The 26,213-nt window shown below is 33.9% G+C and overlaps 1 protein-coding gene, 2 long non-coding RNA genes and 1 pseudogene across 6 annotated transcripts; 3 read left to right on the top strand and 1 right to left on the bottom strand.

Annotated features, from left to right (window-relative positions):
• Positions 1 to 7,382: 7,382 nt before the first annotated feature.
• Positions 7,383 to 26,169, bottom strand: LOC147494808 (uncharacterized). 3 transcript variants are annotated; one of them, XR_015200225.1, is made up of 4 exons: positions 25,594 to 26,169; positions 9,216 to 9,302; positions 8,980 to 9,106; positions 7,383 to 7,780 (listed from the first exon to the last, which is right to left on the bottom strand). It is a non-coding gene; the product is annotated as an uncharacterized LOC147494808 (long non-coding RNA). The 3 variants fall into 3 exon arrangements; XR_015200224.1 differs by having other exon boundaries at positions 8,980 to 9,112; positions 25,594 to 26,168; XR_015200223.1 differs by having other exon boundaries at positions 8,980 to 9,302.
• Positions 9,330 to 11,844, top strand: LOC147494809 (uncharacterized). Its single transcript, XR_015200226.1, has 3 exons — positions 9,330 to 10,082; positions 10,169 to 10,291; positions 10,740 to 11,844. It is a non-coding gene; the product is annotated as an uncharacterized LOC147494809 (long non-coding RNA).
• Positions 15,248 to 21,131, top strand: LOC147494810 (bifunctional 3-dehydroquinate dehydratase/shikimate dehydrogenase, chloroplastic pseudogene; annotated as a pseudogene). Its single transcript, XR_015198232.1, has 3 exons — positions 15,248 to 15,825; positions 20,899 to 20,962; positions 21,108 to 21,131. The product of XR_015198232.1 is annotated as a bifunctional 3-dehydroquinate dehydratase/shikimate dehydrogenase, chloroplastic pseudogene (transcript).
• LOC147494811 (bifunctional 3-dehydroquinate dehydratase/shikimate dehydrogenase, chloroplastic-like) lies at positions 21,221 to 23,561 on the top strand. The gene is made up of 5 exons (XM_086565294.1): positions 21,221 to 21,323; positions 21,407 to 21,550; positions 22,204 to 22,352; positions 22,911 to 23,073; positions 23,185 to 23,561. Exons 1-5 carry the CDS (start codon positions 21,221 to 21,223, stop codon positions 23,205 to 23,207), a joined length of 582 nt encoding a protein of 193 aa, XP_086421420.1. The 3' UTR covers positions 23,208 to 23,561.
• Positions 26,170 to 26,213: the final 44 nt, after the last annotated feature.

Below are 26,213 nucleotides of genomic sequence, written 5' to 3' on the forward strand. Positions count from 1 at the left end.
ATGAGATAGGTCCTCGATTGCAGGGTTGGATCACATGATTATGCCATGACTCCTAGTAAGTTGGCCCAATATTGGTCCATTTCACCTCATACCCACATCCTGCTACAATTCTTGTCCTCCAATTTGGTATTGGAGGATCTACGGATATAAGCTGCACGTGACCCAACTGACGCATAACCCTTGCGACAGCGTAAAACTCGACAATGTTGAAAAAACATAGCAATCCCTGAAAAAATACAATGTCATTGATCGGGGGCTTGTAGCTCTGACATTATTATAGGGGTGCCAATCAACCTAAAACAAAATCAAATGTGTCATTAACAACTAAAATGATCAATTACTAAAAATAATATATAAACAAACTTAAATACTTAAATTGAAACAATTCATATAATAAAATATCGCTCGATAATACTGCAATGCATGCGTTGTATCGTCATAGTGTAGAGCGACTACTGTGTGTCTATGAGCACGCACCTGAGACAAGCTATAGTCCATGTTTGGGATTGGTCTAAACACCGGGAAGTACTCATAGATCCACGATAAATATATATATATATACACAAATAGTTAACATATTAATAGAGTAATAAAATTAACATTAAAAAAAATAATCTCTAAAATACTAAAGTTTTACCTGTAGAAGAGTCATATAGCCTGTAACTCCTTTCACCTTTGCACATGTGGCAGCCCTAAGACTTCTATACAAAAACGCCAAAACTGTTGCACCCCATGCATACTCTCCTATCTCACTGAATTTCAACAACGGCCTCAGATAACATAGAGGCACTCCAGTCATAGACTTGTCAGTAAAAATGGCACATCCAAAGAAAAACAGGATAAAAGCTTTGACAGCCCGTTGGACTTCCTGCAAACTCGAGGCCTTCTCCACCACCTTCCCAACAGCGTCACATATAGGGTTATCATGAACCTTGTTAGCAAAATGATTTTAGAGGAATTTTAGCCTTACTTTTGAAGTGAACTTGCTAGCTTCCATCTCCACCTTAATTAAAGCAGTGAGGAGACCTAGAGCACGGTGTAAGAGATTTATCGATTGTTGTAAGTTCAACTCACTGTCCCCTTGCACCACTCTTCCTCTAACAATGACTCTACAGATTTGCACAACATCGTCCAAAGCCATAGTCATCTCCCCAAATGGCATATGGAAGGTGTTGGCCTCCGGATGCCATCTCTCCACAAACGCAGAGACCAATGGTGGATCCATATGCTCGTGATAACTTAACACGAGATCATGCAACCCAATCTTTCTCAGCTCGTGGGCAAATCTCAGAGACCTTCTAAATTCATTCATGAAATCTCATTGGCAGAACTTCGTTAAGTGTGAAACACACTTCAACGCTCTGCGATCCTCCTGAAACAACCAAGCATGCATTAGATATATATGAGCATAAACAAAAGATTTTGTAAAAGAAAATCAAAGTACTACAGAAAATCAAAATATTACCCTTCTCTCCCAAACATCGCGAGCGACATGCACCGCGTAGTCATATAACAACTCTGACTCATACGTACGGGCCACCCCCATACTCACCTCTTTTAATTAAACTTCAAATCATCATTGGATTTTCTCACAAAATCCAATACCAGAGGTGCTTCTTCCACTGGTGGTAAGACTTCTACTACATTTTCTTCCACATCATCATCCTGGTCCTCCTCCTCATCCCTATTGTCATCCTCTTCATCCCCCTCCTCATCACCCTCCTCTTCCCCCTCTTCCCCCTCCTCACTCTCCTATTCCACTATAGTCTTCCCACGATCTATATTTATATCTAAATCTACATTGTTATCGCTATCTACACTATCTTCACTCGATGAATCAACTTCAGGAGCCTCTTTTTCTTTGTGGCCCCCTCTACGCGCTGATGCCGATAAGCCCTCTCCCCTTTGTCTCTTTCTTTCAACTACGTCACCACTAGAGGAACCACCACCTAACAACTTCTTCACACCCTTAAATGTAGTTTTTGCTACATTCTTCACATTCTTTGATCGAGGACCCATTGCTACAAAGAAAAATAAAACAAGTATTAGTAACTATAATAAGTTTAATCAAATCTAAATCATATTCTGATTTTTAACACTACTAAGCTATTATAGTTCCAAAACCTCCATAGTTTTCCCTAATACCCTTGCCCAACCTACATTCCATGTATGTTATGCCTGCTACTTTTACTAGTTAAGTTGTCATTATCCATAAGCATATACCCTATGTTAGAAACTTTTGTTAAACACCCATTTATTAAACCAAAAGGAGTCGAGTATAAGTTTCTCACAAAATCCACAATGAATTCACAATTGCCACTAATATATCCAATACCAACTGTTACAAATAATAAAACCACCCATACAATATCTTATACAATATCTTAGTAGTACAATTAAACCTATAAAATGAATACTATGTTAAACACAATTTTTCTTTAAAGACTCACCTTTTGATCAAGTCGACAAAATTCGAATCTCACTTTGTCGTGAGAAAAAAATTCAAACAGCTACCTCTTGAGAACTTCTACTCTAATTTATGTGTTTATTAGAATATAGGCTTGTAGAGAAATTGAAAATGGATAGATGGTAATTAGAAAACTTTTGATTTCTCTCAACTAGCTTTGTATAAGCTATTGGTGTGAAAGTGAAGGAAGAAAAGAAATGGGTATGTAAATGTTTACTTCTAATCTAGTACATACCTGATAAGGACTAATAAACTTTACAGCAATAAGGAGATCAAAACAGCCCTTTATTATTTAATCGATAATACACCCTTAACTCAAACAAAATCAAGAATACAATCTAGTACAAATTATTAAGCCCAACCTACATTCCATGTATCCACAATCAAGAATACAAAGAATATTCAAGAATATTTAAAAAACACACACACACACACACACACACACACACACAACAAAAAACAAACAAACAAACAAAACTAAAAAACATTCAAACGATCTCGCTGGGTCGTTTGGGCCATTTCCATAACGACCTCACTGAGTCTTTTGGTGCTTCTTCAAAACGACCTCGCGGGGTCGTTTCAAGTTTTCTCAAACAATAGTTTGTTTTGTATAATTAAATCACCATAATCAACACACCACAAATTATTCAAAGTAAAGATAACAAGTTATATAACAAGGTAAAGATGCCTGTGGTAAACGAGTGTTGCCCAAGAGAGAAAGCGAGTGTTGCCCAAACTCACTCGAATGGTGGTTGCCCAAACTCAAATTGGTGAGAAAAGGTTAGGTTTTTGGTTTTTGATTTTGATTTTTTTGTGAGTGAGTGCGCGAGAGAGATGCTACCGGTTGAAAAGGTTTTCCTAGTTTTCGCGATTTAGGTGGGGGGTGTACTAGGCTTTTTTTTTACTTCGCTGCTTGGGCTTGGGCTTGGGCTTGGACTGGAGGGCTGCCCAATCCAATTCATGTGGCACCCAATACAGGACTCTTATTTAATACTAGCATTTTGGGAGCGTGAAATTGAGAGCTGTCAAATTAATCAATCCACGAAAGCAAGCCCAACAAAAGCCCAGTTTATATGGCGAGGTTGATTTTTTTAAAAATTGCAACCGAAGCCCACTCAAAATAAGCCCAACCAAATTGCAACGGAAGCCCAACAGCAAAAAGCCCATCCAATTCCAGCAGAAGTCCAGCCGCAATTGTTGATCAATCCAATTAGAGTTGAATATTACATTTACACATTTACCCTTATCAAATATAACAAATTACAAATAAAATCAGATTATAGCGTTGTAAATAGAAAATATGAGTGAGGGCAAATTTGGAAAATAAAAAATCCTGCGGACCCAAAAAGTACTGTTGCTTGGGAAGTTTTCTTTATAAAGTAAAGATAATATATACGTGTATCCACACGTATTTTTTATTGAGTGATTTTTTGCTCCCACGCTACCGGATTGGAGTGAAAACTGTCACAAATTCTTCCGTACGCAATTGCCCTCGACTAAAATTAGAAACTCTTCAAGTTTCACTTTCACCAACATTGGCGTCAAATTGTGTGTGGGTTTTCTGTGTCTTCCTCGTTCCAAACTTATAAAACTAGGAGAGCTAAAAAATAGAGAGACCCGTTTGCTACTGGTGATTGCTTTCATCAGTATTTCTCTATTTTCTCAATCTATTCTCGTTGCTTTAGTTGAACTGATTTTCTTGAAAGTTTAATTGATTGTTAACCATACGGATATAGTGCATACTGCATAGTCAGTTGTCTCTTATCGTTTCTTGGTGGAAAGTTTTAGTTGATAAAAATTGAGTTTATTCCGTAGCGACAGTATTGAACATAATTCACATTAACTTGGGGTAATATTAGATAATGCAAGCTACGTTCATTTCAGTAGTAAATTTGACGTTCATTTCAGTAGTAAATTTGACGTTAGTAGTGAAATATATTTGTAGCAACTAAAAGAACAATCAAAATCAATTTCGTACACAATATAGAGACACGAAAACCAAAGCCTATGGACTCACTTACGAAACTGGGCGGAAGAGAACCCGAAACAACCTTTATTCCTTTGATTTTTTAATTTCTAACAAGGGTAGTATAGTATTTAACAAACTGCCAAAAAAATTGTGCAAAGTTGTCGCGCCCTATTTTGAAAGGATTGGAGAAATGTGTGTGGTCCAAATTTCGCTTGGAGCTCTTGGAGCAAAAAATCACTATTTTTTATTCTCAAAATATAGGCGAGTCTCCTGTGGTGGTTTTTTCTGGAATTTATAAATTTGCCCAGTGAACATAGCACATATGCCATTGTTAAATTACTGTTTTGCCACTCCAAAAAATCATAAAATTAATAAAAAAAAATCGCAAAATCACAAAATAGTGGATTTATGTCCGTCATAGGGGTAGAAATGTCATTTCTCACTCTTAAAAACCATTTTATGACATTTGTCAATCATTGGTAGTCCATTTTTGACAAAAAATAATAAATTATTTAACGAAATTACTAATTTACTCTTGTGACACAAAATCACTATTCCTCAACCCCACATTTTTCTAATATAGTAAGATACAAATTAAGCTTGAGTTTATTTTAAAGCTCGGATCATCCAATAATGAATACCAAGTTTGAACCTAGTGAGAAGTGCCGACTAGCAAAATTGATAAAACTTTTGGGTGATGATACCAGAGGTCTGGGGTCGAACCCCGCCAGTATCAAAGAATTACTAATCTCATTTAAAACAGACTTGCCAATAAAAAAAAATTAAAAAAAAAGTAGTGATGAACTCAATATGCTCAAATTCCACCCCTTGTCGTGAATTTTTTAGACTTTTTGGTGTTCATAGAAATGATAGAATTGGATGCTATGAGGTATACTAGCAAATATGCCCGTCGATGGCCGGGCCTTATTAATTTTCTGGCTGTTAAACTAATGAATTATTGGAAAACTATTTTCCAAAATTATTGGTTGGCTGCCCAGATTTCACAGTTCACGATTGAGAAGGATTTCGTTTGTTGAAGACAACTGATTTTCTAGTTTACATGGAGAGGAGTAATAAACAACATGACTTCAACGACTAAGAACTTCACGCATATCATTTGATTGGTAAAAATAAATTTGTACCATCGACCATAGTGCTTAATACATTGCATAAATTCAAAAAATTGCCTTTGCACAGACCATTGAGTAAATAATCCATTTTTACGTACCACACCCAATGCAGCTGGTTGTAAAGGCATTTGCCAGGAATCTAAACTTTTGTGCTACTACTTAGAATATATGTCACTCTATCTCTTTTTGCTCATAACTAAATGCTTACACTTAATCACAATAACTAAGGCAAAGATGATTTTGATCCCTTGATGTTATGGAAACAGCTAATCTAGTGTCCGCGGATGCGGCAAAGGACGCGAAAATTAATTAATATTTATAATTTTATTTTATATAAATTAAACATTAAAAACTAAATTAAATATATCAACATTCATAAATTCAAAACTATTAAAGATAAATAGCCACAAAATTAAGTTTAATATTTCCTAATCAAACTTTAAAAACATGTCATAAGTCTTAACAAAATAAAAAAAAATGAAAAAATTGAGTTTTTTAATTTTATTTTGATTTATTTTTTATTTTTTTAGGTTAAAATCCGCGTCCCGACCATGTTGACCCAAACCGACTAAAGTTGATCAAGCGTTTTAACCATCTTGACCGATTAAAGCCACAACTAGTCACTATATAAAAACTAAAATAAGATAACACCCAATTTGTCGAATTTTTGTTTTCCCTTGCATATTTTTAAAAGTAAAAAGAAAAAAAACACAATTCAATCCCATCACAAAAGATATGTAAATTTTGGAATTACAAAAGACTAGATTGCTTAATAGATCGATTTAGGAGAAAAAAAAAATTACACGGATATTTAGCTTTAGAAAATTAGGAACTTAAGAAGAAAGTGCCTACAAATATATATTTATGAAACCACTTTAAAATTCTACAAATGAAAAACAATGAATTCTTTAGAACTTTTGGAAAAAAAAAAATAAACACATAGTAAAAAAATTATTACAATGTTTAGACATTTTTTTTTTTGGCTAAAGGGTAATTAATATTAATAACAAAAATGGTGTTATTGAGGACTTACAAAGCGTTTACAAATTCTGGATTGGGAATATAATTCTTATTTTTACGCTTTCTCAAAAATTTATAGTGGATAAGCAAAATTTGGATTTTCAAACTAGCTTGTTAGCCAACATGGTTTATGATCCCGCTTATTGTTTTAAAACGACATGTTTAGACACCATACATTTTTTGTGGTCACTTTAGCATTTATTTTAATTGTTTTCGCTTTTAGATTTAATCCCAATCAATGCTTTAAGTAGATTCAAAAGTAAATTTACTACAATTTTATGCAACAAATTAAAATTGTAATGGACTCAAGTAATCGATGGATTGAATTCATTACGTACAAAATTGAATTATAACTAATAAAATTTATTATAAAAAAAACTAAAAAAATAAAAGATTGGGGAATTAAGGTTTAGAAAACATACCAATAAACATACATATGAATTATTGGGACTGAGATTTACTCTTTTTTTCTCTTTCATCTTTTTTCTTTTTCCAAACAAAGAAAAACACTTGCCAAAAGTGTTATTTCTCAAAATACATAAAATTAGAAATGGAGAGCTTTCTTATGTTAGTTAGGGGAAGGGGGTTTTTATTTTTGGTCAGTTACAGTGAGGGTTTAGTAACAAAATCATTTTCATATATATAGTAGTCATTTTTTTGGAAGAAATTGAGGGTGAGCCCGGGTGTACCCTGGCCCCCCCCTGGCTCCGCCACTGGATGCATATCCGACGCGGACACAACCTATTAGGAGGTGCGTCCGTGCTTTAGAGCAGCTAATACATATAAGCACATCATAGAAGTTCAAGCCACAAACGATTTGGTGAGCACTTGAGATATTATTTATGCACATTTCTTGCTACTGAAAAAACTGCTTGGTCTGACGTCTGAGTAAGTTCACGACAGTATATAGTTGTCCTTTTAAAAGAAAGAACAATGAACTGCATGTATCATGTACAATCTTCACAAAATTCCCATTGTTCCAAAGAGAGATCGAGCGTCCCCAATAACAAACTCCACATCATTTGCATCAGGTCCTAGAGCAAACTACACGTCTGCCAATTTGATGAGATGCGGCGAGTAATGATAGTGTTGTTGCACCCGCAATTCCTAAGGAAACTTCAACACTGAGCTTTGCACTATTGCCGATTGATGTCAATTGTAGTCTTTGTACCCATGTGAAAAGAGGCCTGAATTCTATAAGAGAGAATCCACATCAGCAGAAATAATCCACATCAGCAGAACAAATTATGTTATAACAAACTTCTAACATAGTCTAACTGTTATTCAGTTATTAGTTCTAACAGATTCAGTTATGGTTTTGTAACTAACTTCAATTCTTTTCTATATAAAGAGTACACTGTAAATAGATGGAGAAGCTTAATGAAATGAATTGTAATTTTGAGTCTGTCTCATTATCTTATCAAATCATATCTGGCATCCAACCTAACGTAACAAAGATGCATGTAATTATTTATATTACACATGATATGCAACCTTGCAATTACTCCTACCTGTATACTAATCATGTATATCAAACTGTGTCTAACCGAGTCGGAAGAATGTCTAAACTTGATAGATGGGACTATAGGCTATTTCTTCCTCAATAGTCTTTGGGAAAAGATTTTCCAAGTACACACAACTGCAGAACACATAATAAGACAGACCACACACACTTGGAAGTATTCATCATAATATCCTTTCACTTGAATTAATATATACTTGTCAAAACCATGAATTAATCTCAATAATCATGTTATAGTGTTTATAACTTTACTTGAATTTAGAACATAAAATACAACCAGTGAAGCATTTAACGTATAATCTGGGTGAGCACAGAGAGGCTTAGCTAACTTTTGATAGTGTTCAGGGTCTATACTTTCTACAGTGGTAACACTCGATCGATCTTACCACTTATTTCATTAGGAATTGGGCATTTTCCAAAGGATTTCTCCTCAAAAAGCTCAAATTTTCCATAGTGGTACATCTCTTGTCCTACTCCTACACATTCAAATACAAATAACTTCCTAAATTGAGATTGAGACAGAGATTCCTTCTAGATAAGTTCCTACAAAAATATTTCCTAGTCTTAGTGTATAAGAAACAAATTCAAGTGATTTATGCTAAGTCTCACATTATATTCTCCATAAGAAGCAAGGGGAATATATATGACCATCTCCCTGGGCGCTAAGAGATTATCACACCTTAGCCAACTTATCCTTTTTGTCCCACCTATACCTAGAGTTACAACTCCAAGATATAAATATATAACGTTAAGGCATTAAGTAATTACAATTAAACAAAACTCCAAAATACAAATATATAAAGTTAAATCATTAAGTAATTTCAATTAAACACGTTACCTTGGAAAGGAATAGTATGAAAGGGGACAATACCTGGAGAGCCAAAAGGGATTCATTGTTCCTGATGAGCTCTCGAAAAATGGCGAGCATATTGAACTTCAACAATCTCCTGACTTCAGATTCATAGACTTGCTCAACCATTCTAAACTTCAATCAAGCTCTATTGCTTCATGAAATTTGTTTGGATTATTTTGTCAAAAATTTAAAGACTTACTCGACCATCTTAAATGACTAAAACGGCTTTTGGAGTTTGTAGTTTTGTACTTTACCCTTGGCGTGTGAAAAGAATCCCATAGTGCATCCCCTTTCATCATAATGCGGTGAGTAACATCATATAATCTGCGATTGCTCCATGCCTTGTAAAATTAACATCATAAAGACAACATTGCCAACTATTAATTAACATAGAAACTTTGATACATAAAGTAACTACAATAAAACTTGTAAAATTGATCAACATATATATCATATACCATAAAATTTCATTGCTTCAAAGATATAATGTAACCCATAATGCAAGTGTCACCGATCATGATAACATAGGAGGCAGGTGATGGACACTACACCATAATAGGATATTCGCAACACATCCCTTTTTTGCTTTGCAACGGTTATTTACCGTTAGCAAGTTAGCAACGCTATATAAGTGTTGGTAATGTTGTCAAGTGTTACTTTAATTCGGGTGAATTTCATGAATTTATTTCCAACGCTTAAAAAACGTTTTAGAAGTGTTACAAATCAAAATTTTGAAAATTTCACGAAATAGGGAAACAAAAAAAAATTTGCGCTCTATTATTTCGGTCGAAATATAAAAGATAATTTTAGTCTCTCTCCTCTCTCTCTCACTGCCGTATTATTTCATCCATTGAGCAGAAAGAAGAGAGCCGTGGGAATGAAGATCACGTGAACATCATCCGTGATTACAAATCTAAGATCGAGACTGAACTATCATCCATCTGTGATGGTATTCTTCGTTTGCTAGATACCCGACTCATTCCTTCTGCTTCTTCTGGTGATTCGAAGGTCTTTTATCTCAAAATGAAGGGTGATTATCATCGTTATCTCGCTGAGTTTAAAACAGGTGTTGAACAAAAGAAGCTGCTAAATCTACTCTCTCTGCTTACAAAGCTGCTCAGGTTCATTTTCTAAGTTTTTTTTTAATTAATTAATTTCAGATCTGATAAATTAGGGTTAGGGTTTCATATTATTGATTTTTTTGCAGGATATTGATGTGGCTGAACTCGCTCCAACTCACCCGATCCGACTCGGACTCGCTCTTAACTTCTTTGTCTTCTATTATGAGGTCCTCAACTCTCCTGATCATGCTTGCAATCTTGCAAAATAGGTTTGCATTTCATGCTATGTGTGTTGATTTGGAATGGTTTGAAAAAGTTGTAACCTTTTGTGGTTGGTGACAAAAGGTCATAACCGTTGAAATCTTGTGTGAAAGTCTGGAGATGTAAGTCATTAATGACTTACTTGATAGTATATCAATAGATAATTACCACTTAGAAAAAACACACACAAGATAATTATGGATTTAGATCTTCTAACAATCCAATTTTAATAAAATTACTGAGACTGCTGTGTAATGTTCAGAAAACTAAGTCAACTGTACAGATTCACCTGCAATTTTGAATGAGTAGGCCTATTAGTCATTCATGTTCTAATACTCTAAATTTTAAGGACTTCTGTGAAACCACTATTTCTTGTGAATTTATTTTCAAAAAATGGTTGCAGTTTAGTACTTGTATACGTCTCGCAACAATCTAACATTTTTTAATACTGAAAAGTTGAAGGTTGCCTGTGAATTCATCGATTCCATCCATGGGAAAAGGCCCAAGAACTTCAAAATCATTGTATCCTCTCACAACTATGAGTGCATTCCAACTTTTGAGGAAATTGGTGACCTTGTTGCTAGAATACAAGCTACTGGAGCTGACATAGTTAAGATCGCAACAACTGCTCGTGACATCACAGATGTGTCACATATGTTTCAAATAACTGTGCATTCCCAAGTAAGCAATGCAAATACTGCTCTCCGTGTACTCCTCTTGATCTTTTCTTATTCTTGTTGTTGTCTATGTTAAAGTAGTGGGTTTATAAGTGTATCATGTTGTGAAACAGAAAGCTTACAGTAAAGTACAGCAGAAAACAACACATCTCACTTCCCATTCACCCTGCAAAAACAGAATACGCGCAGATAGCCTTTGACCAGCAAGTAATTTGTTTTCACAGGCTTTCTAGTAAACTCATGTTGGCATTCTCACTTCTCATACACCAGGTGTTGTCACCAAAAAGTACCCCAATTGATACAACGTCCTGTTACTGACACTTGGAAAAACTAGATTTTAAGGTCTCGTCGCTTTGGAGAATCACTTGAGCAATGATACATTTTGAGAGGGCACCTTTAACTTCTGTCAACCATTTAACAAATGACTCTTGGTCCTTCCGCAATTATTTAGGCAGGACACCCTTTAGTCTCGTAGATAAAATTCCGCATGGCTTTATAGACAATATTCACCAGACTATTGACCTCAAATTGCTAATATCTCCATCCCCTTTATTTTGCTCAATAATTCATTGTTGACTGCAAAATGGTTTTTCCTTAAAGTAATAGGAACCTTCTGAGAGACCCACTTACCAGCTTCTATCAAGTATTTTGTGTTTTTTATGGTAAACTTGTTATGAAAGCATGTTTTGGTATCGTGGTAGTACGTCAAATATGTATGACTCCACTGACCTCTCTGTTTCTCCTTTTAAACCACATATTCAGATCCTACATTGATCATGAAGCGTTACATCGTAAAACTCAAAAAAACCTGTTACTTACTGTTACACCCGTATTTAAAATACGTATTTTATTTATTAATTTATTAATTTAATTATTTTATTTAAAAATCTCTTTGGGATTGATTTTGGATCACGCCCCGATTTACGGGCCCGAATCCGTGTTGAGTTTCGAGTTTGGACCCAGATATAATCACATTGTTCTAGAGAATAGGGTTCTAAGAAAAATAAAATAGTAAAAATGGAGGCAAAGATAAAAGCTGGATTGTCGGAGGGTGGAGCGCGACGGTTCGGACTACGAGGGATTCGTGAAGCTGTTAATACAGGTGAGTAGATGGTTTTTCTATTTCACGGAATCTAGAATTTTACTGGTATACATACAAAATTCTACTGTCAACTGTTTCTATTCATTTTCAGTTTGTTCGGCTGTTTGTTCGGCTGTAGTTATTCGGCGATATTGTCAAATTGATTAAACTAGATAATGTTAGGGTATCTTTTGTTTAAGTTATTGGATTGTTGCATTTATTGGGCTGTCGAAGCTCGGAGGTTGTTAATGGCGGCGTGAGCACGGAGGCGTCCTGTTCATTGTTTGAACTTAAAAACTGCTGTAGTTGTTGTTGCTTTGAACGTTTGATTGTCGGATGATTAGCCGTAGTGGGTGTTGGAGTATTTTTTGGTAATGGGGTTAGAAGGATTGATTGAGGTTGGAAGGAGACGTTAATGGCGTCGACAGTTGTGAGCTTGGAGGTTGTCATGGGTGCTGTCGACGCTTTAGAGGTCGTTAATGGCGGCCTTAAGGAAAATCGACAGTAAAAGTTAGGTGAACTGTGGTTGTTGTTTTTTTGTGTTGATTGAAGATTGGGTAGTAAGGGGTTGAGGTGTGGGTATTGATGTTCGAATGGGGGCTGTCGGAGCTTTGAAGGGTTGGTAATGGCCGTTAATGGCGGCGCGAAATCTAGATCTAGTTTTAAGGAAGTATAGGAATTGAATGATTTGGGGTTTTTGGTTTTGTTAAAGTTGTAGGGGTTGTTAGGGGGATTAAAACCGCTTGTATAAATTGGGTGGTCGTGTGGAGGCTTGTGGTGGCCGGATTTTGGTGGCTGGTGGAGCTGCTGGAGGAAGGAGATGACGACTTGGGCTTGGGCCTGGGTCGGTTTCTCTTGGGTTTGGGTTGTTTGGTTGGGCCGGTTTGTTTTGTTTTGATTGGGCCCGGTTATGTTTTAAATTGTTGGGCTTTAGTTCTAGTTGTTGGGCCAGACTAGTTTTGTTAAGGTTGGACCAGTTCTATTTTATTTTGTTTGGGCCTTTTAGTTTTCTTTGGGCCGGTTTCTAATTTTATGTGGGCTGGTCCTTATGACCCCAATTGGGTCAGGTTGAATAATAAGTTGGTTTAGACTTTTGGGGTCGGGTTTTAAGGTTTGGGCTTGGCCAGTTGGGTCCGAACCATTACCTTAGCCATGACCTAAACTTTGCTCTTAGCCATGAACCATGGCTATGACCCTGAACCTGTCGAACATAGAAACGACAGTTTGACTTTGACACTAACAATTTGACTTCGACCATGATGTGTTGACTTTGACTGTTGACTGTTGACCGTTGACTTTGACCGTTGACCGTTGACTGTGTAATGTTGACTTTTTCCAGTTTTTCTCATATTTAAGAATATGGACAAATATAATAATAAAATATTATCGAAAATTATATAACGTTGTTTGTCATTATCTAATTAAGATTTGACTTGAGTAGTGTGTAAAGCATATATATATATATATATATATATATATATATATATATATATATATATATATATATATATATATATATATTGGGCTTGATTATTTAATTTAATTGTGCTACATTTTATGTTGTAAATTGTATGGACAAATCAAATGCTAAAATACTGTGGAAGCTTGTATAGATTTGGTGGTCATTATCTAATTAAGATTTGATGTTGATATTGTGACATTATATAATATGTTGGGATATATATATTGAATGCAATAGTTTTGGAGACATAAATGTATAAACACTGCATTACGTTATCTGAGATGCTAGTAGAGTAATTGGTGAATATTTTTCCACGGGAGTGTGGCGTAGTGCAATAATGTATTGGCACGTGAAAGAATGAAAGTGGTTATGAGATATAATTGAGATATTTCTATATATTGTGGCTTAGTGCAATAATGTATTTGACATGCACGTGATATAGTGAAATTTATTATGAGTCATTAATGTATGACACCTGAATAAATTACGTAACGAAAATCCTAGAACCTGACTACCACAACTCATGTGATTTGCCTGTGTGGGTGTATGTGATGTGATTGGCCCTTCTGGCGTTTCAGTGAATCTGAATGGCCTTCGGGCGTAAGTAATGTGATTGGCCCTTTTGGCGTTTCAATGAATCTGAATGGCCCTTCTGGCGTAGCCGAATAGTGGCTTGATTATTCCGTTCGCAAAATAGATTGAGACGCGCGATATTTTATGCCGAATAGTGGCAGTACTTGCATAATGGCTTCCATGTGAGGGTTACCTGGTGTGCGGCATCCCGCTCAGGGTAGTTACGCACGGAGTGGTACATTATGTAAGGGGAGGCATGTGGATGTACATGTTCGGCGTTGGGTAGCGATTGTGGTAGCCAGGAAAACTAGGTAAGACATAGATACGACGTGAATTTTAGGGACACACAAAGAAAGCCGTAAATAATATAATTATGGTAATATGTTGGTTAACTATATATCTTTAAATACATGATTGTATATGGCTTTGCAGAAGTGTGGGTCAAACTAATTACTTGGGCAGAGACAACCCACTCTGTAATTGAGCATGAAATGCGGTATGAATATAATACGTTTGGTTGGTTATTTGTTTAGTTGAACCTAAAAGCTACCTCGATGGAGGAACTACCGCCTTTATTTATTATGTGTATAGTTTGTTGTGTGGTTAGTGAAAATTAAAACCTCGATGGAGGAACTACCTGCTTTAATTATTGTACTTAAGGATGTTATATTAGTTAGTTGAAAGTTAAAAGCCTCGGTGGAGGAACTAACTGCTGTGTATGGATTGTGTATATATATGTATAAGTATATGTTGTATTTTAGAGCTACTCACACTAGCATTTTATAATCTTGTCCGACCGATTTGCATGTTTGCTTATCGGGTGTGTTCATTAAATGAACATAGCTGATAAGTCTTGACAGTTTAGTGTTGAAGAAAATTGGTTCTTTGCTTGTGGTTTTGCGTTAAGCGTCGCATTTCGGGATAGGCTTTGTTTTCCCTGTGAGGTGATATAGATTTTCGCCAAGATAAGGTTATTTGCATTTTCATTTTTTAATTTTTGTAATGAAGAGGACTTTTGTTTAAGTTTAAAATTCTTATTGGTTTTTAATTATCCGCACATTTAAACTGTTTATGGGTTTTTGAAAGTGGAGAGTGCGTCACACCTCGAGATCGAAGAGTTTTAACAAATAATGTTTTTTCAATTCAATTAAATTCGGATGTGACACTTACTTCCTTTTATTATTATTATTTTCTATCTTGACTATTGCGTTCTGTACAAAAGTAACTCCATGCACTTTAAAAAAATTTACTTTTCCATCAGTTATTTGACTCATGTAGTAGATAGAGATGCATGACCTGTGACCAGCCAGAAGAAATGCTCAATCCATGTTTGGCTTATTTGCATGTAGTAAAAAATTTCTTTTGCAACCACTATGCAGATGACATGTTATTTTCAATTTCAGGTTCCAATATTGGATTGGTCATGACTGAAAGGGGATTAATTTCACGATTGCTTTGTCCCAAATTTGGCGGATATCTCACTTTTGGTACAGTCGAAACAGGGATAGTATCAGCACCTGGGCAACCAACAATCAAAGATCTGTTGAGTGTATATAATTTCAGACAGATGGGTCCTGATACAAAAGTATTTGGACTTATTGGGAAGCCTGTAGGCCACAACAAAGGATCTATTTTATACAATAGGGATTTTAAATCTGTTGGTTTTAATGGAGTTTATGTGCCTCTTTTGGTGGATGACGTTGCAAAATTTTTGAGTACCTATACATCTTCAGATTTTGCTGGATTCAGGTTCAATATTCTATTTCAAATAGTTACATACTAGATTTTGGACCCGGGCATACGCCTGGGATCTATTAAATATTTTGTGTGCTGAAAAGGTTTTTACAAAATGTTTTACACAAATTTTCGAATCAGAATATATTTTTATTGAAAAGAAACCGAAAGAAGTTAATGAGCAGCGATTATGGTGTATAAATACTTGGAAACTAAGGGATCAAATTGAGATAGTCTCTTCAGTTTGTGGTTTATGATATTAATCCATAATTTTCAAATATAATTATCTTAAACTCGATCTAGCTTGTATAATAGTTTTCTTAGATTTATGGTGATTTAGTGGCAAATTTTCGAATCAGAATATATTTTTATTGAAAATAAACCGAAATACATTAATGAGCAGCGATAATTGTGCATAAGTACTTGGAAACTAAGGGATCAAATTAAGATAGTCAATTCACTTTGTGGTTTAGGATATTAATCCGTAATTTTCAAATAGAATTATCTTAAACTCGATCTAGTTTGTATAATAGTTTTATTAGATTTATGGTGATTTAGTGGCAAATTTTTGAATCACAATATATTTTTATTAAAAATAAACCGAAATACGTTAATGAGCAGTGATTATTGTACATAAGTATTTGGAAACTAAGGGATCAAATTGAGATAGCATCTTCACTTTGTGGTTTAGGATATTAATTTGTAATTTTTAAATGGAATTATCTTAAAATCGATCTAGCTTGTATAATAGTTTTATTAGATTTATGGTGATTTAGCAGTAAATCATCACCGCTTAGCTTCCGTACTAATGTGTACAAATCACTAAAACAGATTGATTGTTTCCATATCCTCAAAGAGTACACTACTCCCACTTGAAAAGATTTGTCATATGAACGTATCCTACGAACGGGTGCCATTATATTAAATTATTCTAAAAAATATTAGCAACTATGCATAGCTATGAGATATGAAAATTATATTAATTACTCATTTAAATTTCTTGCACCACTATGCATAGCTCTATAAAAAGGAAGCATCAAACCTTGATAAAACTCATCGACTTCTTTTTATTGTTAGGTTTAACAATAGAAATTTGATTGAAGTTTTGTAAAAATGCCTAATGTGGCGAAGATAATATTGAAACTACTTGAATAACAAGACATTCCCAATCACAATAAAAGAATTATGATAAACACTACTTAAATTGTAAAACTATATTTGTGGAGATATTTATTCCTCCTACATATAATACAAATATGTTTTAGGGTTATTAGTTCAATACATTTGCAACAAGTTTCTGATTTTCCATTAATTATTTTTTGAAGTTAGTTTAATGCAGTACGTTGCATCTAGTTTTCAAATTATCATTAATTATTCTTTGAGATTAGTTCAATGCAGTTGCATCAAGTTTTCGATTTTCCGTTAATTATTATTTGAGGTTAGTTCAGTGCAATTGTATCCACTTTATGATTTTCCGTTAGTTATTCATTAAGGTTAATTCAATACAGTTGTATCCAATTTTCGATGTTTCGTTAATTAGTATTTGAGATTAGTTCATTGCATTTGCATCCAGGTTCCAATCTCTCATTAATTACTCTTTGAGATTAGTTCAATGCATCTGCATCCAGTTTCTGATTTCCCGTTAATTGTTTTTTTAGGTTAGTTCGATAGTTTACAATTTCTATACAGTTTGCATACATGTAAGACTTTATTTTTATAAACTCACTTTCATTTTGGGTTCCTAATTACTCATGTGAGAAGGCTAAAAAAGCAGACATTTATGCTTTGAGGTCAGCTCGATGCAGTTACATCCGACTCCTGATTTGCAATTAACTATTTTTTAGGCTATTTCAATGCATTTGTATCCAATTTCTGATTTTCCATTAATTAATCTCTGATTTTAGTTTAATGCAGTTGCATCCAGTTTTTAGTTTTCCATTAATTATTCTTTGAGGTTAGTTCAATGCAGTTGCATCCAATTTTCGATTTTATGTTAATTGTTCTTTGAGGTTAGTTCAATGCATTTGCATCAAGTTTCTGATTTCCCGTTAATTATTTTTTAAGGTTAGTTCAATGTAGTTACATCAAATTTATAATTTCTCATTAATTATTCATTTAGATTAGTTCAGTGCATTTTTATCCATTTTTCAATGTTTCATTAATTAGTCTTTGAGATTAGTTCATTACATTTGGATTCAGTTTCCGATTTCCCGTTAATAACTCTTTAAGGTTAGTTCAATGCACCTACATTTAGTTTCTGATTATATATGCTTTGAGGTTAGTTCGATGCAATTATATCCGATTTCTGATTTCCCATTAATTATTCTTTGAGATTATTTCAATGTATTTACATTTAGTTTCTGATTTCCCACCAATTATTCTATGAGGTTAGTTCAATGCAGTTGCATTCGGTTTTTTATTTTCTGTTAATTATTTTTTGAGTTTAATTCAATGTATTTGAATTGCATCCAGTTTCCAGTTTCCCATTAATTATTATATGAGGCTTTGTTTGATGTATTTGCATACCATTTCCGATTTCCCGTTAATTATTTTTCAGGGATTTGCATCCAATTTCTAATTTCCCGTTAGCTATTATCTAACGTCAGTTTAATGCAATTGCACCCAGTTTCGATTTCTAGTTAATTACTTTTTTAGTTTAGTTTATTGCATTTGCATAAAGTTTCCGATTTCCCATTAATCATTCTTTGAGCTCTATTATGTATTTGAATCCAGTTTCCGATTTCCTTTTAATTATTCAATGTGGTGTGTAATACCAACTTCTACTGATTCATCTGTAGTGTCTTTGCAAACATGACATAAAAAGTAAATTATGTTTGATTTACTATGTGGGATCATCGAAGATTATCCAGTTCCCGATTTCCCATTAATTATTATTTAAATTATGCATGACTCACTATGTGGAATATTCAAAGATTATCTACGAATGGGTGTTCTCACTATGTGGAATATTCAAAGATTATCCATGAACGGGTGTTGTTATATTAATTATTCTGAAAAATATTTGCAAATATGCATAACTATTATATATTAATATTATATTAATCACTCAACCAAATTTCTTATAACATGAAAACCTCACTCTCCACTAAAAAAAAAACTCACATTTGATAAAACCCTTCAACTTCATTTTGTTGTTTAATAATAGAAGTTTGATTGAAGTTTTGTGAGATTGTCTAATAAGGTGAAGTTCATATATATTGAAGCTACTTAAATAGCAAGGAGTTTCCAATCATACAGAAAGAGATAAGATAAACACCATTTTAAATGCAAAACTATACTTATCAAGATATTACCACAATATAACATAACTATGTTTTGAGGTTAGTTCAATGCATTTGCATATAGTTTATGATTTTTCGTTATTTATATTTTGAGGTTAGTTCAATGCAGTTGCATCCAATTTTCAATTCTCATTATTTATTTTTTTGAGATCAGTTCAATGTAGTTGCATCCAGTTTCTGATTTCTCGTTAATTATTCTTTTCGATTAGTTCAATACATTTGCATCCAATTTCCAATTTCCTATTAATTGTTCTTTGAGGTCAGTTCAATGCATTTGCATCCAGTTTCTGATTTCCCAATTAATTATTTCGTGAGATTAGTTTAATACATTTTCATCCAGTTTCTGATTTCTCGCATCTAGTTTCTGATTTCCCGTTAATTATTGTTTGAGGTTAGTTCAATGAATTTGCATCCAGTTTTCAATTTCCCGTTAATTATTTCTTGAGGTTAGTTCAATGCATTTGCATCCAGTTTACTTTTTTGAGATTAGTTAAGTGCAGTTGCATCCGGTTTTTGATTTCTCGTTAATTAATTTTTAAGATTAGTTCCACGCATTTGCATCATGTTTTTAATTTATAAATAATTTTTCTTCGAGGTTAGTTCAATTCATTTGCATCCAGTTTTCGATTTTTCATTAATTTAATCTTTGAGGGTTAGCTCAATGCATTTGCATCCAGTTTCCGATTTTCTGACAATTATTTTTTTATGTTAGTTTGATGTATTTGTATCAAAGTTTTGATTTTCCGTTAATTATTCTTTGAGGTTAGTTTAATACAGTTGTATCCATATTCCAATTTTTTATATATTACTTTTGAAGATTAGTTTAATACTTGCATTTGCATCTAGTTTCCGATTTTTTATTAAATATTATTTGAGGTTATAGTTTGATGCATTTGCATCCAATTTTCAGTTCCCCATTAATTGTTTTTGTACGATAGTTTCATTCATTATTATATATTTTTTAAAATGTTTGTCATTATTGCTTTGCCGTTATTTTTTTTTTAATTTTCTATTATATATTTTGTGATGTTATTTTTTGTATAATTGTTTTTAAGTATGTTTTGAGGCCGTGTTAAGGATATATTTGAAATAAGTCGGTGCTTTATTAAAATTGTATGATTTGTAATAGGGAATTAGTTTCTACAAATCACATATTTTTAGCAATTTTTTTTATATGATCAAATATATAAGAATTGGAACACTAAAAATATTTGATTCGTAACCTTTTATAAATCACCTATTTTTTAGCAATTTTGTTTATCTGATCAAATATATAAGAAGTGAAAATACACTCCAACTCTCCAAATTTAAAAATTATAAATACACTAAAACTCTCCAAAGAGGTTCTATGTACGTGAGATTGTAGGCTATTAGAAAAGATTATCTTTCATATTAGAGTTTCACATAAGAGAGAAAAAAACTAACTCTCATATTAGAGTGCCACATAGGAGAGAGAAAATCCTCTATTAGAAGTCTCTGCTTTAGTATATAGATAGTAGATAGTAGACAACCCAGATACCTATTTATCTTTAGTCTTGCTTTGCTTGGGGTTTGTGGCATCTAAGAGTGTTGCATGGTTGCTGTTAGCCTGTAATTGTTTCATGGGTAATTGTTATGATCCTGTATATTCATCTATTCTTCCACAAAAGAATGCGCTAGCGATATTTGGATTAAGTATATCATCTGCTGAGTACTTGAAAACAAGCATCTTTCATAACAGCTAGGTAGTTCAAGTAGTAATGTTCTCTTCCCTGCTGAAGTGATTTAATTCTTATTTGTTATACAGCTGTACTATTCCTCATAAAGAGGCTGCACTTCAATGCTGTGATGAGGTTGATCCCATTGCCAAGGTAAAATTGGTGACATTTTGCCTCTTTAATGTTGTGTTACATTTCTATCGAAGTAGTTTTTTGCAAACTGGTTATATCTTGGAAGTTCTACCCCCATTTTCACCCCTCATGTGATTAATTTACTTTCATGATAAAATCCTTTTAGTCAATAGGAGCAGTAAACCTTTAATTTCCCCTGGATATCCTCATTCCGCGGACCGTTGGATGTGTGATCTATGAAAATCAAAATCCTTTTAGTGGATCAATCCAGGAGTCCCTATGAGGATAAACCTCATTACTAAGAGACCAAGTGATGGAAAGTTGGTTGGTTACAATACCAACTATGTTGGTGCAATTAGTGCTATTGAAGACGGACTAAGAGGTCTTCTTCACTTTTTGAAAGCTGTGCTGGAGTATCTGTAGAGTTGTTTCTTAAAACTGTTATTAAACTCTTTTCTGTTACAGGTTCATATAAAACAGCGAATGCAACTGGTTCACCTTTATTTGGAAAAACATTTGTGGTCATTAGAGCAGGTGGGGCTGGTAAGGCACTTGCTTATGGTGCAAAAGCAAAGGGAGCAAGAGTTGTTATAGCCAATTGCACTTATGGTAAATATTAACTTCGTGCCACTATTTATCAAACTGTAGTTACTGACCCTGATTATAAGATGTTTTTGTGTATATGTGTGCTCAAGTGGGTGCATTAGTCAATTAATACACCTTGATAAATTGGTTGAAAACTAGGAAAGCTTTCTCTATATTACCAAAATTCATTTGATACTTCCCTACAGCAATCTCTAACCTAGTACATGTAGAGTTCGATGTCCAAAAAGAGTATACCTTTATATTCCGAGGGAGGGTAGAGACTCTGTTAAATGAATGAAACTATAATCTGATGAAACTGTATTTTTTGTTGTTTCGTGGATTGATCTGATTACTCTTTGGTCACTTTAGGATGAGAAGAAAAGAACAAATGCAGAGTCGACCGCCCAATTCTCTGCTCTTTTTTCTTCCCAATTTATATATATAAAAAGAAAATGATGTTTACAAGCCTTGTGTTGAGTTATGTCCCTCTAGTTTTTCATGGTCTAAAATGTGATTATTTTGTGGTTTTATGATTATCTTATTGCTGGAATTAAATATAATGGTTTTCATGATCCAACTGTTGAGTTGTAGAGCATGTCAGAGGTAGATTTTTTATTAACAAGAACAAATTTCCTTTGTAGATTAGTAATGAGTAATCTATTTTTTGTCACTACAAGAAAGAGCTAGGGAATTTGCTGATTTAGTTGGAGGAATTGCGTTATCTAGTGCTGAATTAGAAAGTTTTAGATCGGAGGTTGGGATGATCCTTGCGAATACCACATCCATTGGAATGCAGCCAAAAGTTGAGGAGACACCACTAGCTAAGGTTTGCATCCCTCGGTTTCTTCAAACCCAACGTGCTTGCTCTTTTTCCCGCTCATGCTTAAAAATTACAGTCTATTTAAAACTATAGGTAGCCTTGTCGGGTATATCACCATTGATAAGGGCATCTCCAATGGGGGGGTGTAAAATTACACCTCCACCTAGGCATGCAGATTTTACACCTCTAATTGATTGTGGAAGAGTCTCCTGACGTCACCCAAGTGACGTCCCTCTTTTATTTAAACCTGGGGCGTCGGGAGGACGTCCGAAGGGAAAAAATAAAGCTTCAAACGTGTGTTGAAGTGGCGTCCGAAGTTTTTTTTAAGTTAAACAGACGTTATTTTAAGTGACGTCCGGGCTTTTTATTAACTAATAAATTGGGAATTTCCATTCTCTATATTAAGCTATACACTATTATACGGTTTAACACTTCCATTGATTTTTTATATTTGGGGTGTAAAATTTCCACTCTATACGGTTTACACCCCCCATTGGAGATGCCCTAAGTAAGCATACAGAAGATTGTTCACGAGCTGATATCCATTATAATCTATTTGTGCAGCATGCTCTGAGTAATTATTCCCTTCTTTTTTATGCGGTATACACACCGAAACTAACCAGACTTTTGCGGGAAGCGGAAGAGTCGGGGGCTGTTACTGTTATTGGATTAGAAATGTTTATCGGGCAAGCATACGAGCAATATGAACGTTTCACTGGTATGCCAGGTAAGAAACATACAGACCTTTCCATTCCTAAGTTATTTATGGATGTCATGTATATTCTTACACCTTACAAGGACCACATTTGATAATGGGTGTTTCCATTCTTGCATCTAGGAGGCCATACCATGATTTGTTAGTTATAACCCAGAACCAACATGTCCTCGATGCTGAAATCAACTCGAGAAGCTTGCCTAAAATGTAGACCTTAAAGGTGAGGGTTGTACACTTGTACGGAGATGTAAGTCATTAATTGTCACCTTCAATTGATCCCCATAAAGTAAGTACCCGGTTAGTGTTTAGATGTTTTTAAGATGTGGTTTCTTTTCAATGGGTTGTCCAAGAGGATCTTTTGTATTGGGTATTCAAATTGTTTAACAATAGTGAAAGATACTGTTTGTGTCCCATCTATGTTGCCTACATTTTGTAGATTTACCATAATTTGTTTTTGTTATGTAACTTTATAATCTAATTTGATGAATGCTTTTAAGGTGTTTTTTTTTCCAATGTGTGTTTCATCTTGGAAAGCGTGTTTCTTTTCCAATGTAGTTTTCGCTTCATCTTTATGATTGAATTTCGTTGTTCCTGTTTGCTATATTTATGGTATCAGTTTCTACGAGGGAACACGTTTAAAATATATGAGAAATTATTTTTTTTTCATCAGCAACTAATCAGCAACGGTTTATAACCGTTACAAATGACTTTTAAATTATTTTTAAAAATTCACTAACAATTTTGCAACGGTTAAAAACCGTTGATAATATTTTTAACAAATTACCAATGCTTAAAAAGCGTTTGTGAAATCAAACAACCGTTGCAAAGGTTTTAAATTGTGAACAAAATAGTTATAAAAAGCGTTGGAAATTTCTGTTTGCAACGCTTATTAACCGTTGCAAATATTTCCAACACTTTGCCCACGTATATTTGCAACGCTTAAAAAGCGTTGCAAAAATTATTAGCAGAGTTTTTTGCCGTTGCAAATAGTCTGTTATGGTGTAGTGGGATTGACACTAATCCATTATTCTCCATTCTTGGTTTGTACCTCCAGTCTATGTACTTGATGATTTTTGGTAAGTGTGCTAAACGAAACTTGCATTGGTATGTGTCATTATCACCAAATCAAATTCATTTGTCACTGGTGCCTTGCATGTATCTCATGAACTTGTTGATTCTCCAGTGGTATCACAGTACCGTTCTAAACAAAAGCTCTCAAAGTTCATTCTCCTCACCATTATTACTAACAACTATAATAATTTTTGGTTTAATTACTAACAACGTGATCATTCTATAGAAAGTAGAGAACACAAAGAAAAAAAATCATTCATCATTATATTCTCTGTCATTAGAATTAACAACACCCTAGCCACAACACACTCCTGTTTTCTTTTTTCTTTGACTTCTATAATTCTATTTTAATTTGGGTTGGGTTTGGAATTTAGATGAGTGCGCGAGACCAAAAAAAAACTACCGCTTAAGTTTCTGCTTTTTTTTAAACGTGATTTGTTTTGTCTCTTTTAACAAAGTGATTTTTCCTTTTTCTTTCCCAACTTTGTAACACATGAGCAAACGTTACAAAACATTAAAAGAAACGTTACATAATATTACCAACGGATACTTGTATTGCTAATGGATTATAAATTTTTTAAATTACCTAACGGATGTATATGTATTACTAATGAAAATTCTCATTGGTTGCAAATTAGCCCAAATGGTGTATTGCATGAAGTTTAAGCACTTTGGAAAGATGGACAAAATGTTATGTTAGATTAAAAAGGATCGAGTTTGCTGCTTGAATGTTCCATGATTCCAAACTCTTCTACTTGTAATGATTGTCAATATAATACACATCAATAGTTTATAGGGAACCTAGGAAAATTGTTAGTACATGCATGTGTATCCAAGGTTCCTTTACTATGTAAATAGCTACAACACTTTATGGTTTAAGAGTATTCTATTGAGTATTGTGGACACAAAAAACTTTCCATCTTATCATATATAAGGAGTAATTTAAATTTTTCACAGCGTAAGAAACCATAGTGAAAAAGAAAATCAAATATTAATTTGGGAAATCAAAACATTGATTTAGCAGGGAAATATCGTCAACTAATTCTTCGATTGCCCAACTCGAATCTTATACAAAGATATAGAGACAAAATTGCACACACAATCAGTATTCCTAAATTTTGCTAAATTAACTTTTAAATATTATGATAGCCGGTTGCGTTATATATCCTCTTTAAAATTTGTAGAACTTGCATCTCCTAGATCATACAGATAGTTAATTACAACTATCTTTGACATTGATGTCAAGCTTTGTTCTCTGCTCAGTACGTTTTATGAATTTAAACTTCTTAATTAACTTTAGAAATCAATTTAAAATCCTTGTGATTTCATCATCTATATCTACAACAGATTGCCACCACTAACATATGTATCTTTGGTAGAAGAGTGCACCTACTTCATTGAAACTACTAAAATAAATGACTCCTGTATAAGAATATTAATGGCACTAATAAATGGAATTACCTCGTCAAACAAAACTGAGAATGGTGAAGATCGGGAACCGTGAGTTTTCTTCATCCTATTATATATGTCTGCTTGATCGCAAACTGGTGCCCCCGTGAATCCAACACGCATTCTTTCACTCAAACCAACAAATCAATCATTTATTTACTAAAATTCCTTTTAAAAAACCTCGAAATTGTGTGACCGTAATTTTGATCCAGTCGTCAACGAAATTTCAGTAAACAAACAAACACTGAAAAAGAAAGAAAGGAACCAAACAAAGATGCAACAACAACATGGTAATCATAAACCAATCAGAAATCTAAGTTTAAAATTGAACATCCTTACTTGTTCGATCCAAAAACTTTTCAATGTTGTAATCGATTGTTATCAAACTCGTTTGCTGCGGAAATGAATCTCCAATTTCAGTTCAATCCTCCAAATTTTTTAATCCCTAGAAGTTTGGGTTTCAAATCTCGGCTATTTGGTGCAGAGATAAGTACTGTCAGCTGCTGAGAGACCTTTTTTTTTTTTTTTTTATTGAAGTCACGAAGAGGGGTTTTGTTTCTGTGAAGAAGAAGAAGAAGAATGCGGTTAGGTTAAAAGGGTTGGGTTCTTTTTATTTTATTTTATAATTACTA

Source organism: Coptis chinensis, chromosome 6 (genome assembly GCF_015680905.1).
Source record: "Coptis chinensis isolate HL-2020 chromosome 6, ASM1568090v1, whole genome shotgun sequence".
Lineage (NCBI taxonomy): Eukaryota > Viridiplantae > Streptophyta > Magnoliopsida > Ranunculales > Ranunculaceae > Coptis > Coptis chinensis.

Excerpts from the sequence above, each read along its gene's own strand:
- LOC147494811 (XM_086565294.1), top strand. The coding sequence starts at position 21,221 with ATGAGGATAAACCTCATTACTAAGAGACCAAGTGATGGAAAGTTGGTT. Across the intron at positions 21,324-21,406 it reads TATTGAAGACGGACTAAGAG|GTTCATATAAAACAGCGAAT; the intron begins GTCTTCTTCACT and ends TTTCTGTTACAG. Across the intron at positions 23,074-23,184 it reads ACGTTTCACTGGTATGCCAG|GAGGCCATACCATGATTTGT; the intron begins GTAAGAAACATA and ends TCTTGCATCTAG.